We start from the raw sequence: 15,830 nt of genomic DNA, 5'->3' as shown, positions 1-15,830 counted from the left end.
GAGATTTGAGTGTCTTGCCCTTGAGACTATGGCAGCATTTGAACAAGTGTGATATCAAGGAGCCTTAGTAAAATTATAGTCAATGGGAAGTAATGGAAAAGCTATGGTTGGAGTCAGACTGTATACAGCAGAATATAACTGAATCTGTTGGAGTTTCAAACACAACACCATGATATCACTGCAGTGTTACAGGCCCAACTATCTGCAATTATTCCACCAATAACTTTCCACCTACAGTAAGGTATGAGGGGGAGTTGCTTACTGCTGATTGTGCAATGTTCAAATTCATTTGTAACTCTGCAGAAAATCACAAAAAGTGATGCTTACATCATCAAAATGTTAAGGAGTGAGTTTATATTTGGCAAGTAAAAAACGGTGCCATATCAGAGAATGATTATCTCCAGCAAGAATAGCCTTATCATCTCACCCTGATGTTCAACAACTACACCTTCATCAAATATATACTGTGTCTGCAAGAGCAGGTCAGATGCTATTTATTCTGCGATGTGACTTCCTTTCTGACTCCTCAAAGCCTTTTCGCACCTACCAGACTTGTCAAGAATGCAATGGAATGCTCAGCATTTCCATGTGTAAATGCAGGTTCAGTAAACCACAAGATGCCCTGACACCTTTCATAATAAGGCAGCTGGCTTTATTGACACCAGCTCTCCCCTAACATTCGCTCCCTCCACCATATGGTATGATAGACAGTCAGAACCGCGTTTCCAGTATGGAGTTATCAAAAACTAGAGTACGTTGTTTAAAAAGGAACTGCAGATGCTGGAAAATCGAAGGTAGACAAAAATGCTGGACAAACTCAGAAGGTGAGGCAGCATCTATGGAGCGAAGGAAATAGGCAACGTTTCGGGTCGAGACCCTTCCTCGACCCGAAACGTTGCCTATTTCCTTTGCTCCATAGATGCTGCCTCACCTTCGAAACGTTGCCCTTCGATTTCCTTTGCTCCATAGATGCTGCCTCACCTTCTGAGTTTATCCAGCATTTTTGTCTACCAAATACTAGAGTACGTTGTTTTAAGGTGAGAAGGGCAAAGAAAATGTGTGGGAAATTTATTTTTACACGGAGGTGTTGAGTGCCTGGAACATGCTGTTGGAGGTGGTAGTGGAGGCAGATACAACAGCTGCATTTGAGAGACTTTTGGATAGACACATGGATATACAGGGAATGGATGGATATGGATTATGCGCAGGCAGATAAGAGTTGGTCTTGGCATCATACTTGACACAGACATTGTGGATTGTGGATTCCATCCTGTACTGTTCCATGCTTTATTTTCATCACTGCCACCTCATGGCTATATGTATTATACACAAAGTGTTCGTGTAGCAACCTTTCTAGGCGCCTTTGACTGATCCTCCTAAGTTTATAACTTCAAACCCACCATTGAAAGCCAAGTTTACTGCTCAGGCAGAAGCCTCAATAGACCTGCACTGCAGCTACGCACTGTGAATCCTTGCAATTCTGCTGCCAATACACATAGTATTGAAAATTCAGGCAAGTCCATGCAGATAACAAAACATCAGTGTCTCATTTCACGTCCCCTAATAGAGTAGCCACAGGGTTTGCTCCTTGTTTTATTGGGAGTATACATTATAGTTCCGATTTCTTTTGGTAAGGCGGAGATAAGCATTGAGAGGCTGATGGCATCATCACGCCTGTGAACAGAGCTGCGGAAATGTTCAATGAGCTGCGAGGAAGAGTGAACGGAACTGCTTGATCTAATTTCCTGGGAATTCTATTGGAAATGGCATTATAGGGTGCTCAGGTGAAATAAGGCGATTATTACAGTGGTAAGTTTTTTATTTAAGGATCACTTAGCTTAGGCCAGCACGGTGGAGCAGCGGTAGAGTTGCTGCCCTACAACGCTTGCAGCGCCAGAGACCTGGGTTCGATCCCGACTACAGGTGTACGCTCTCTCCTTGACTGTGTTGGTTTTCTCCGAGATATTTGGTTTCCTCCCACACTCCAAAGATGTACAGGTTTGTAGGTTAATTGGCTCGGTCTGCATACTTGGTACAAGTGTAAATTGTCCCTAGTGTGTGTATGCTTGTGTTAATGTGCGGGGATCACTGGTCGGGTGGACTTGGTGGGTCGAAGGGCCTGTAAGTCTACTCAACTTAGACTCCAAAGGGCCTGTTCCACTTGGCAACCGCCGGCGTCATTGACTGATGTATCAGGGTCGCCGAACGATTTTGAACATTTCAAAATCCAGCGGCGACAAAAGAATGATTGCGACACTTGAGGAAACACCGCGCGTCAATACATCATCACGCTGCGTCACGCTGCATTACGCAGTCAATGATGCCGGCAGTCGCCAAAAAAATTGCCGTGGGACAGGCCCTTTAAGGTTAGAACTTACTTAGGTTGCCCTCACCAGATCTTTCTATAATGGATTTTGTTTAGTTTTAAAAGTCAAGATATAAGGAAAAACAACTCAATTTTATGAGGAAACAAATGAAAATAATGTATAACATGAAAAATATACCACTAAATCAATAGCAGATAAATATTAACCTGTTAAATTTTAATAAACAATAGAAATCTATTGCAGTGATTTTCACACTGATTCCTAATTATTCAAACCGAATAATGAGTTTCTATTTGTCTGTTATTTCTATGACAGATAACAAACAAAAGCAGGCTTTTTGAATGCATATATCAGAAGGTACCTACTGGCTTTCCATCCAATCCAAGAGGGCCCTAGAATCCAAACCAAAACAAAAATTTAGGATGATTGGATTATTAAAATATCAGAAATATATCAGCATGCCTAAATACATAAGGAACTTGGAGTCTAATGTAAATTCTTGCATTTGAAAATAATGAACGGAATTTTTCAGCTTTGAAATTAGATATGTATCACAAGCAATGGGATTAAATACAGTGGAACATTGCTTGAAAAACACCAAAAAATGCAATTTGAAGAGATTTTTCTGTGCACCAATTTCATGCAGATTAATTTAAAATGAGACACTTGCATGCATAGATATTTGTGATACCTAATAAGAACAATATAATGATCAATTAGTGGTAGTATCTCTATCATAATTCAAAATTGTTCGTAAAATAAATTTCAAATGAACAAAGGATTATTAAATTAAACTTCTCAGTTATCTCAGATTATGGTTGACTATAAAATAATCAAACATTTAAAAGTCACTGAACAATTTAATCAGTCTGAAGAAGGGTCTCGACCCGAAATGTCGTCTATTCCTTCGCTCCATAGATGCTGCCTCACCCGCTGATTTTCTCCAGCTTTTTTGTCTACAAACAATTTAACCTGATTCTTCTAACTTTTAGTGGACCTACAGCATGCCAAAGGAGGAAAATATTCAGGGGAAATGCTCTGCTGTACCCCACCACCTGAGAACTGCACCATTCCATATCCAGGTGGATGTGAGATATATATATATATTTGTATAGGAAATGCCCTGCAATTTTCACTCTTCAACATAAGACACAGGGATTGTCAGCTAAACACAAACATTGTGTTCAGAAGCGAGCGGAGGGAAAACAGAGAAAGAACTGAAGAAGAGTTTACTTCAGTGTTCTTAAGGGCGTGTCCCACTGATGCGACCTTTCAGCGATTTCTTCGACCTTCAAGCTCGAGGGCACTCGCCTGAAAAACCTTGAGCTGGATCGACCGTCAGCGATGAAACCGCGAACTGGATCAACTGACCGCACACACACACACACAAAACACATCTCAAAGGCTGGGGGCCAGGGAAAGTGGGGGAGCGCTGTATGAAATTCACACCGGCGATGAAGAGGACTGTACAAAACGGCTGCACAGTGTACGGTAAGTCCTTTGGAGAGCGGGGGGGGGGGGGGGAAGGGAGAGAGGGGGGAGGGGGGGAGGGGGGGGGGGAGAGGGGGAGAGAGAGGGGGAGAGAAAGGGAGAGAATGGGAGAGAAGGGGAGAGAAGGGGAGAGAAGGGGGGAGAAGGGGGGGAGAAGGAGTGGAGACACTTTTAAGAAGCCAGACAACTTATAATAAAGTTTAGCGGGCATTTTACATTACCGGTCGGTTTTCCTTGTTCCTGAAAACTCCAATGAGCCAATCAAAATGCCCGGTCAGCAAAGGAGATTGTCTATGGCTGCCCTCGACTGCCTGTAACTACATAGCGACCCCACTCCACTGCACTACGAGTTCAAAAGAACCATGCCGACCAATTTTTAATCGCAGAAAAATTTTCAACATGCTGAAATTTTTTTCTCGACTAAACTGAGGCCGCGAGTATGTGGGAACTTCCCTCGAGCATGAAGGAGAATTCCAGTGACCTCATAGGACCTCCTAGGACCATGTGTCGACCATGTTGCGAGTTTGAGTCGAGGGCAAACTCTTCTAAACGCGCAGATTAGGTCGCTGCAGTGGGACAGCCCCTTTAGAGTAAAGTCATACATAGTTACATCAATTCAATGAAAATCTAGGGAAATAAATATTATGAGGAGGCAGAGAATCAGCATCGTCTTCCACTCAGCAAGAGTTTAGTTGGCCAGTTAAATATATTGAGAACACCTCTATTTCTTTGCCAGGATTCCTGCACAAAACAGCTTCAAAAAACTGTAAAATCACAACAATTTTCAATTTGTCTCCCCACAATAAATTAGCAGTTCTCTCTAAAGCCCAACTGATAGGATGCTGCAAGTTTTTTTCTCTAGTTGTTAAATTAGGGTACAATTCGAAACATTGCAATATAGTAATGCTGGAATAATAGTGCCAGGTATGGGATAAAGATCTATGGTGAGCTTTTAGTCATTGGAATAGAAATACCAACTGTAAGTCATTACATGGAATGTGACACATATACACATATATCATGGAGGAGTTGTTACACAGATATAACACTACGAAAATATGTAAAATCTTTGCTGACTGTGCTCTGGCAGTTCACACAACTTGCCACGGTTAATGGACTAACGTGGACACAAGTATTGCAGGGCATATGATTTCTGGGGCCATTACTGCTCAAAACATTCCCATCCCACCTGACATGCACACGCAGACTTCCATCAAATGTAATTGAATAACTATCAGGAACAGGAAATCTAACCAGTTTTCCCTTTGTAACCCTGCTCCCTGCAAGCAATTATATGAAGTTAACTAATTCAGGACAAGTCAAAAGGTTCTTTTCAGGGGGTCTGGATGGTTTAGCTTTCCACTTGGTAAACATGAGCCATTTAGAACATTTATAAAAATGTTTTAACTGGAAGAACTGTCTGTTGCAGGACTGGACGAGGGATGGTCAAGATTATAAACAATGATCTCCTTACTTCTTTTCTTTATGTCTTATTCTCTTTTTCCTATTTTCTTTTCTTCAACTTTCTTCATTCATTCTTTTTTTTTTATTCTTCTTCACACACTATATATTTCACGTCTTTCTATCATTTACTATCTAATTTCTTTTTCTTATTCTTATTGTTCTTTATCATAACAAAAAAAAATAAGAAGCTGTACATAAAATGTATTATTGAACTATATATTAGGCACTTTGGTGCCATATGATTGTACTTACTTCTCATAAAATAAAATATTTTTAAAAATTAAAAAAAAAACTGGAAGAACTGTGCACAACTTTCACTTTTGGGGCTTTTTTGTGCAGAACTGGACCTGCAGTCAGTTAGTGATAGATTATTAATTGGGTTTGCTCATGATATATTATTTCATGTATAAACAATGTTAATGCAAGTGCACGTGCAAGTGAGTTTATTGTCATGTGTCCCTGATAGGACAATGAAATTCTTGCTTTGCTTCAGCACACAGAACATAGTAGGCATTTACTACAAAACAGATCAGTGTGTCCATATACCATGATATAAATATATACACACATGAATAAATAAACTGATAAAGTGCAAATAACAGATAATGGGTTATTAATGTTCCAGAGTTTTGTCCGAGCCAGGTTTAATAGCCTGATGGCTGTAGGGAAGCAGCTATTCCTGAACCTGGTCGTTGCAGTCTTCAGGCTCCTGTACCTTCTACCTGAAGGTAGGAGGGAGATGAGTGTGTGGCCAGGATGGTGTGGGTCTTTGATGATACTGGCAGCCTTTTTGAGGCAGCAACTGCGATAAATGCTAAGAGTTCACAGTTAAACCCTCAGTACCCAGAATCAAAACAATTTTTTCACGGTAACAGTAACACATCAGGCATAATTTAAGAACAGTTATCACCTAGTTAAATCCAAAGAAGAGGCAGTTAAATCCAAAGAAGAGGCATATAAATTGGCCAGGGAAGCAGCAAACCAGAGCACTGGGAGACATTTAGAGCTCAACAGAGGAGGACAAAGAGGTTAATTAAGAGGGGGAAAAAAAGAGCATGAAAAAAAGCTTGTGGGGAATATAAAAACTGACTGTAAAAGCTTCTTTAGATATGTAAAAAGGAAAAGATCAGTGAAGACAAATGTAGGTCCCTTACAGTCAGAGACAGGTGAATTTATAATGGGAAACAAGGAGATGGCAGAACAGTTAAATGAGTACTGGTTCTGTCTTCAATAAGGAAGACACAAACAATCTCCCAGAAGTACTAGGGGACCGAGGGTCTAGTGGGAGGGAGGAACTGAAAGGAATCCACATTAGTCAGGAAATAGTGTTAGGTAAACTGGGGCTGAAGGCAGATAAATCCCCGGGGCCTGATGGTCTGTATTCCAGAGTACTCAAGGAAGTTGTCCTAGAAATCATGGTGATCATTTTTCCAATGTTCTCATGACTGGATCTGTTCCTGTGGACTGGGGGGTAACTCCACTTATTAAGAAAGGAGGGAGAGAGAAAACAGGGAATTATAGAAACATACAAATTAGGTGCAGGAGTAGGCCATTCGGCCCTTTGAGCCTGCACCGCCATTCAATATGATCATGGCTGATCATCCAACTCAGTATCCCGTACCTGCCTTCTCTCCATACCCCCTGATCCCCTTAGCCACAAGGGCCACATTATAGACCGGTTAGAAAAAGAAATGATTCAATTTATTGTCATTGTCAGTGTACAGTACAGAGACAACGAAATGCATTTTTAGCATCTCCCTTGAAAGGGAGACACAGGGCGTCGCGGTGTGCCCGCGCCCGCGCCGTAACGCCGTAAACTAGCCTTACGGTAGTGGGGAAAATGCTGGAGTCGATTATTAAAGATGTTATAGCAGCGCATTTAACCAGTGACAGGATCAGTCAAAGTCAGCTTGGATTTATGAAGGGGGAATCATGATTGACTAATCTGCTGGAATTTTTTGAGGATGTAACAAGTAGAATGGATAATGGAGAGCCAGTGGATGTGGCATATCTGGACTTTTAATAAGCCTTTGACAAGATCCCACACAAGAGATTAGTGTGTAAAATTAGAGCGCATGGTATTAGGGGTAGGATATTGGCATGGATAGAAAACTGGTTGGCAGACAGGAAGCAAAGAGTTGGAATTAACGGGTCCGTTTCAGAATGGCAGGCAGTGAATGGTGGGGTGCCGCAAGGCTCAGTGCTGGGGTGTCAGTTATTTACAATATATATTAACGATTTAGATGAGAGAATTAAATGTGACATCTCCAAGTTTGTGATGACACAAAGTTGGGTGGCAGTGTGAGCTGCGAGGAGGAAGCTATGAGGATGTAGGGTGACTTGGATAGGTTGGGTGAGTGGGCAGATGCAGTATAATGGTGGATAAATGTGAGGTTATCCACTTTGGTGGCAAGAACATGAAGACAAATTATTATCTGTATGATGTCAGATTAGGAAAAGGGGAGGTGCAACAGGACCTGGGCGTGCTTGTACATCAGTCTCTGAACGTAAGCATGCAGGTACAGCAGGCAGTGAAGAAAGCTAATGGCATGTTGGCCTTCATTGCGAGAGGATTTGAGTTTAGTAGCAAGAAAGTCCGACTGCAGTTGTACAGGATCCTGGTGAAATATTGTGTGCTCTTGACACTGTAGATATGGAGAGGATGTTTCTTTTGTGGATAAATCTAGGAATCACAATTCAAAACTAATGGGTTGTTCATTATGACAGATGAAGCAAAAATTGTTTCTCTAAGAGGGTGGTGAAACACTCACTTTCAAAGCAGCATCTTTGAATATTTTAAAGCAGAAGAGGATAGATACTAGGAAAGCAGGGGATGAATGTTTACCATGTGTAAATGAGAATGCAGAGCTGAGATTGTAATTAAATAAACCAGGATCATATTAAATGTTGCAGCAAGCAGGTGCCACAATGGCCTACTCTTACTGATTTGTATGTACATATGTAAAATAATGGTGGGAATGGCGATGGGTAGAAAGGGAATAGTTTGTGGAGGGAGCTGTAATCTCCAGTCATGTTTTAAATCCCGTGCCTTCTCCCATTATTGTTGCAACAATGTGCTTTAAATGGATTTTCAGACCACGTTGGGTGTGGTTGGACCAGATATTGGGAAAGTTATTAACATTATCTGGTGAATAGACACATTTAATTAACTGTGGCCATAGCGTGGCCTTTGAAATAGTAATGGTTTACACGTCACCTGGATATCAAGCTCAGACTGTTATAGACATGCCTTACAACTTAGTGAACCATGCAAATGCATTGCACCATGACTTTCCCTCCTCACCACCCTTTAAGGATTAAGGTAAAATGAAAGTTAATAAATAACTGACTGTAATGAGTCACAATCTCCAGGGCTTCATAAGAAAAAAACAAATTATTATGAGGTTACAACATGTTATTCCAACTTTGGATCCACGTATCTCGTTATGAAGATTCACTGAATAGAATCAAACAATATAAAGGGAGATTACTCAAGAATTCATGCCTGTGCAGGTATTCTAAAATCATTAGCCAATTAGTTCTACTGGCCTGTTCTTTCCTTGTTGGCAAGCAAATATATTGTTCTCAAGTAGGTAGGCAATTTTCACGTCAAAGTTACTCTGAATCTGCTGCCGCCACTGATTCAGCCAGCAGATTCACAACAAATCGAATGGCATAAAAAGAATGGTTTTGATTTAGTTGTACGTGATGGAAGCTGGTAAAATTGGACGACAATACGGAGAGTGTTGCATGATAAATGTTTGAAACTAGGGTATGGGGGCTTAGATATACATAATATATTCAACTGCTTCTGATTCAATAATATATACAATAATAGGGCATGCGGGATCAATGCATTTCTAACCTGGCATGTTAGAATGTGTAAATGGCACAATCTTCATTCAAATTAATTACTCGTCTGAGTCATGCTACTCTGGCAAAATACCAAGAACTAGGAAACTCCATACCAGCCCAGATAGAGCATGAAAGATTCATTGATGAATTGATTGATTATGGAAGCTGGCTGTTTGGCTCACCGAGTCCACATCGACCACCAATCGCTCATTCACAATTGATCTACATTATTACACTTTCACATCCACTCCCTAGTCACGAGGTGCATTTACAGAGGCCAATTAGCCTACAGACTTGCAAGTCTTTGGGATGTGGGAGGAAACCAGGGCACCTGGAGGGAATTCATGTGTCCACAGGGAGAACAAGCAAATGCTACACAGGCAGCACCCAATATCAAGAAGGAACCCGTGTCTCTTGTGCTGTGAGGCAGCATCTCTACCCGTTAAAATGAAAGAGGCAGATTGCCTACTCACCTTCTCGACTATAAATGATCAATCAATCAATCAATCTGATTTATTCATCACATACACAATAAAGTGCAGTGAAATGAATTTGCCAGCAGCGGTACAATAAAAAAGAACACACAATACACAATAAAAATTGAACACAAACATTCATCACTGTGGTGGAGGGCACAAAGTAGTCAGTCCTCCCTCATTGTTCCCCCGTGATCGGGGCCATGATCCTCCACAGTCGCTGCTGCGGGCGGCCAGATGTACGGGCCCTCTCTTCTGGAAGGTAAGTCCCGAATCGGTGCTTCCCTACCGGAGACCGCGGCTTCAAGATGATGTAGGCCGCAGGCCGGCGGTTGTAGATCTTCTCCAGGGATCCGCATTGAGGGGTCCCGCTCCGGATGGCAAGTCCATGCTGCACCCGCGGCTAGAAGCTCTTCTCAGGGGATCCCCAACAAGGGATCCCAGGCTCCAGACACTGCACCCGCGGCTAGAAGCTCCGCAGACCGCGGCTTCAGGCTGAACAGTCGTGATCGGCCAGTGATCGGAAAAAATCCATGCTGCGCCCGCTGCTGAAGCTCCGGGCCCGACTCCAGGAAAGGCCGCACCAATCCTTGGTGTTAGGCCGCGAGGGAGGCGACACGGAAAAAGTCGCCTCTCCGTGGAGGAGGCAACTGAAAGTGGTTTCCCCCTTACCCCCCCTCACGACCCCCCACACAAGACACACCGAGAGGCACATTTGGACATACTAAAAAATCTAAAAAAGTAAAAATGACTAATACGCTGCTGGCAGGGCAGCCGTTTTGGAGAGCCCCCACCGACCTGCATGGCCTTGGGAAATATTATAAGGCAAAGTTAAATGAAGACACTAAAGTGAACAAAAAGTAAAGTAGCAGTTGAAACAATTGGTGGTGTAATGTTCAGTTGCATTAGCGTGAATGTTTGTCACTCTCATCTTGGAGCTATCAGCTTTTGAGATTCCGTGCCAATTCCATCTGGTTGGATTAAACAAAGAATCTTAACAGGAAGTTTAACATATATCCTTCAAGTTTAAGTGTCATCCTAGTTTTCACATAGAATCACATGCTTCATTACGGTTAAATATATTGTGCCATGATAAGGAAAATTCCAAAAGGTAAGAATTCTACCATAAAACATAGAAAAATAAACCTTACATTGAATGTTCAGTGAAAACGGACCCTCACCCTGTGAATGATTTGTAACAATTATACAACAGGTTAGTTCTATTCAAATGCGCGGACTTTGGACTTTGAATGATGGCTCCATAAATGGGAACGCCAACATGTGTAATATATGCAAAAATTATTTCACTGTGCAGTTGAATTTGTGACAAATAACGCGCCATTGAACCATATCTGCCCAATGAGTCTCTTTCTTCCAGTATAGTTTGGGCAATAATTCCCAAATGTCATATTGCAATACTGACGGCAATTATTCCCATGCAAAATATTCCAGCAAATAAGAATATTGTACAAAGCTTTCAAGAAATGTAAAATGAGTTGTTGACGTTATGCCTATTGTTTCAGAGTTCTGTCTTGAGGCAATGCATCTGCATCACTGCATCACTTCCCTGTTGTTCACTGTTATTGTTTATTTTTATGCATGGTGCCCAGAATGCAAAAGTATCTTTGGGCCAGCTTTGAAGAGTAACCAAATAAAAAATTCTAAGTCAAGTGTGTCCAATTCCTGTGGCTCATTACTGAGATAATAGCTTTTAGCTTTGCAGAATTATTGACAGTTTTCCAGTTTAGAGAGTATGCTGCAACCACAGATCTGAGAATGGTCTGGATTTTCTTTAGTCTCCTGCCAGGGTCTAACCTTAACCATGCTCTTCAGGAGCAAAATCTGCCCTTGCCTAAATACTTGCATGTAAAACAACTATCTTTGAAAGGTTAAAAGTTTAAAGGAGATTTTTCATTTCTTCCGCCTGCTGGAAGCTTAAAGGGAGTTAATACTGCACTTAACTTTTGTCTCAGGATGCTTAGCTCTTTTAAACACCGATTTTATCGTTGTGTACAAAGTACTAGCCCGATTCAGCCACAAGCCACAACACTGTATGTATACCTCAATGCAAGTTTAATAGTCTACCGGACAAAACATTCACGCTGCTTTGGTCGAGCGGACAAGTATTCCAAAAGTAAGGGTTCTACACGACAGAATGTAGAGAAACGAACTCTACCTTGATTGTTTAATGAATACGACCAGGCCACAGAAGTACCCAAGTAGAGTGGCCAATGCTCATGCTCTAGTTTAGTGGTCGGATCCAAAAATGAATCTTACCACTCTTGATGGACAATGGGTTGGGTCCACAAAGGTAAGTCTCAAGCTTGGAAATTGGGTCCGTTTGTGCACATTTTTCTTATATAAATAACACAGATAAGTAGTTTTATCACGGTTAGATTGCACTTGTGAAATTGCACTCATTGGGAAAATGGTCCAGGCACTTACATGGCAGTTCTTTTTCAGTCAAGCACCTAATGGCACTTCAAGCACCTACAGAACTATATATATTTCTTGCATTGAATATGTATAATGGAATTATTGGGTGTGATCTACAACCTTCACGTTATATATACACTCACATATAAACTAGGAGTACATCATGTAGTACTTGGCAATGAGTCGGCAAGTAAAGGGTTTACATTGTGACATCAATGTCTTGCACTGCATCCATCAGCATTGATTTCTAACAATTGGGATTATGGAACCAGTGCCACTGATACGCCCTTTAGTTTGCAAAGCCTTTTAGTTTAAATCAATGCTGAGCTGCACATTATGATCAGCCCACATCTGTTTTGAAGCCACTCGCAACATGATAGTTAAATAAGCCAAACCACTGCACAGAGAGCCTGAGATACAAAGATTCCCCCATCCCCATCCCGTCTTTCCCCTCAGCTCTGTGATTGCCTTTTCTGTCACTGTCTGTGCTGTCATGAGGAAAATTCTTTAACCTGTTCAGTGCCACCCCCGAGTATTCTCGGGTCATGGCCAATAGTGAAAAAAAACAAAACTTGGCAGCGAACAGGTTAAGCAGACTGATTCCCAGGAGTCAGTGAGGTAGTGGTCATAAGCTCTGAATTTAGCTGCCACTGGGAAGCGCACAGATCATACTTTAGTACATGAGTTTTTGGGCAAAATGCCACAGCACTGCTTTTAACTATCTTTTGTCCAATGCCACAAACCCTGGTGGAGTATCTGAACAGGCATGAGAGCTATGCACTTCACTTAATCACTGGAAGAGATTCACAACCCTTTCCAAGTCCTGTGTTTAAGAAGGAACTGCAGATGCTGGAAAATCGAAGGTAGACAAAAGTGCTGGAGAAACTCAGCGGGTGCGGCAGCATCAATGGAGCGAAGGAAATAGGCAACGTTTTGGGCCGAAACCCTGAAGAAGCTGAGTTTCTCCAGCACTTTTGTCTACCTTTCCAAGTCCTGCTGGTTTCGTCAATGATTGTAATTTGAGGACTATTAACATAAATTAATTTCACCACAAAATGAATTTCTAGGTTTAAAAGAAGCCACAAGTTGGAGTTGAGGTACTTTTGTTATGCAGGGAACCTAGTTGAATGGCTCCAGATGGCTTTTACATATTTTCAATTGAACCTTGTTACAGAACAACCTTGGAGGCACCCCAAGGGTAGACTGCTTACTTTCAAGTCAAATTTACTGTTGATTATAGACAATGCAGGTGGAATACAGAGAAACAGGAAGATGTTTGCATGTTTCTAATAATGCAATTAAATCCAAAATTGCTTTAACAAGTTTATACAAACAAGTACACAAACATTTTTTTTCCTTCTCCTTCAGCAGCCCCGAAGCATCAAGGATGACTGACTTCCAATCCAGCTTTGGTGCTTCTGAACCACAGACTCCTGCATAGATGTGGCAGTTGTTGACTGACTGGGTGGGCAGGTGGGTAGTTTGTGAGGTGGTCTGCTCCTTCCAGTGCACTTGTAAGCTGCCAATGCAAAGACTCGTTTCCATATCCATCCGTCTCCACTTTAACAAGTGACAGGTCAGTCCCAGTGGTCAATGCATTTCTTTAAGGAGGCCTGAAGAACATCCATGAACCTTCTCCTGGGTCTGCCTGGTGTCCGTTCCCAAGGCATAGATCTGAACAGAGTGTCTCAACAGGCTGATGTTGGACATGGGAACCACAGTCCTTGTCCAACGTACTCACCTGCCTGTAAAGGGACTCTGCAGTGGCGGAGTAAACTTGATGGGCCGAATGACCTAATTCTGCTCCTATCACTTATGACTGGAAACATCGACAATCTCTCTGCCTCCACAGGTGCTGCCTGACCCACTGAGTTCCTCCAGCTTTTTCTCCCCTCAAGATTACAACATCTGCAGTCTCTTATTCATACATGTTTTAAGATGGGGAGAAGGGGAGAAGGGGAGAGAGGGCCGAGGTGGAGAGGAGGGAGGTGGAGAGGTGGTTGTGGTGGCAGAGAGGTGGGTTAAATGGAGTAGATTTGTCTGTAAAATATGTTAATAGGAGATGAATGAACACAAAGAAAAATATGCCATAGCAGTGTCAAATGTCATAGTTGCTCAAAAGTCTGATATACAAAAAATGCTGGAAATATTTAGCAGGTCAAATAACATCTGTGGAGTGAAAAAACATAGAGTTTTTGGAGGTTAGTGTCCTGGCCAATTCTGAAACAAGCTGGAATGACTGATTATCTGAAACTGTTGAATTCAATGTCAATGTCCAAGTAATATAGTAGCCTGCCCAGTCAGAATTTGGTATGAGGTCCATTTATCGTACTTTGCTGTGGGAAGGAACTTCAGATGCTGGTTTAAACCAAAGATAGTCATAAAAAGCTGGGGAAAAGGAATATGTAACATTTTGGGTTGAGACCCTTTTTCAGTCTTCTTTATTCTGAAGAAGGGTTCCAACCCGAAACATCGCCTATTCCTTTTCTCCAGAGATCCTGTCTGACCCGCTGAGTTACTCCAGCTTTTAATGTCTATCTTGAACTTATGTTGGGCTGCATTGAAATATTGGAAGCGGCCATAGAAAGATATCAGTTTTGGCATGGAATGGAGAATTTAAGTGAGAGGCAACTGCAAACTCAAGGTCATCTATGGAGATGCTCTACAAGGCAGTCACTCAATCTAGAGTAGAGTATTACATTATGGGCACTGAATGCAGCACACTAGATTGGAAGAAATCCCTGGACTGTGTTTTATTGAGTTCTCCTCCACCACCACCCTTCTTTACTTAACTGAACCTTTTTTAAATGTAAACATTTTTTCAAAATCTCTACTCTTTTACTTCAAATCAAGATGCCACTAGCGGGGAACTTACATGGGTCCAGGCTATGTCTGTTTCCCTGTTTGTATGTGGAACAGCCATTGTTTCAGTTCTAATCATGTCCTCGTCCTCATCTCTCTCAGTACATAGATGACTGTATAGGTGCGGCTTCCAGCTTTTGTATAAGTTTCATCAATATTGATGCCAATTTCCAAATTGCCCACAATTTTCAAAAGGTCCATCTCTGATTCATCTCTCATTTCCATCTCAGGGGAGAGGTTAGCAGCAATATTCATCACAGCCCCACAGATGCCATTGTATCTATCATCCTTCCACAAAAGTGCTTCCAAGGTGTCATTCCTTTTCCTTAACTGTGAGTTTCCTTTCTGCTTTGAGCCACATTTCCTTCACTTCCTTCCCGTCCAGGGCATGGGCAAGATTCCTCTTTCCTCACCTTCCACTCCCACCAGCCTCCACATTCAATGGATTATCCTCTGTAATTCTGGCCACCTCCAACAAGTTGCCTTCAATGGAAAAAGGCATAGTTTCCTCTGTCATTTATTTCTATTTTCCTTCTCCACTCACTTCCCTCCTCAAGGCGACTTTTCATGAAATTAGATTAGTTGCAATACCTGCCTTTTAACTCATTCCTTAACTTAGGAACACCTATTAAAATAGAAGGAATTCTTAAAGGATTGGAGAGGCTAGATGCAGGAAAAATGTTCCTGATGTTGGGAGAGTCCAGAACCAGGGGTCACAGTTTAAGAATAAGGGGTAGGCTATTTAGGACCGAGATGAGGAAAAATGTTTTCACCCAGAGAGTTGTGAATCTGTGGAATTCTCTGCCACAGAAGGTAGTGGAGGCCAATTCACTGGATGTTTTCAAGAGAGTTAGGTTTAGCTCTTAGGGCTAAAGGAATCAAGGGATATGGGGAAAAAGCAGGAACGGGGTACTGATTT

At 41.9% G+C, this 15,830-nt stretch overlaps 1 protein-coding gene across 1 annotated transcript in view; it reads right to left on the bottom strand.

Annotated features, from left to right (window-relative positions):
• The window catches only part of LOC129701743 (collagen alpha-1(XXIII) chain-like), a 134,102-nt gene that overhangs the window by 53,900 nt on the left and 64,372 nt on the right, over positions 1-15,830 (bottom strand). Inside the window, exon 6 of the mRNA XM_055643145.1 lies at positions 2,693-2,719. Within this exon, the coding sequence (XP_055499120.1) occupies positions 2,693-2,719 (27 nt within the window). The remainder of the gene's footprint in view (positions 1-2,692; positions 2,720-15,830) is intronic.

Source organism: Leucoraja erinacea, chromosome 11, assembly GCF_028641065.1.
Source record: "Leucoraja erinacea ecotype New England chromosome 11, Leri_hhj_1, whole genome shotgun sequence".
NCBI lineage: Eukaryota > Metazoa > Chordata > Chondrichthyes > Rajiformes > Rajidae > Leucoraja > Leucoraja erinaceus.
This window is presented reverse-complemented; position numbering and strand designations above follow the sequence as displayed.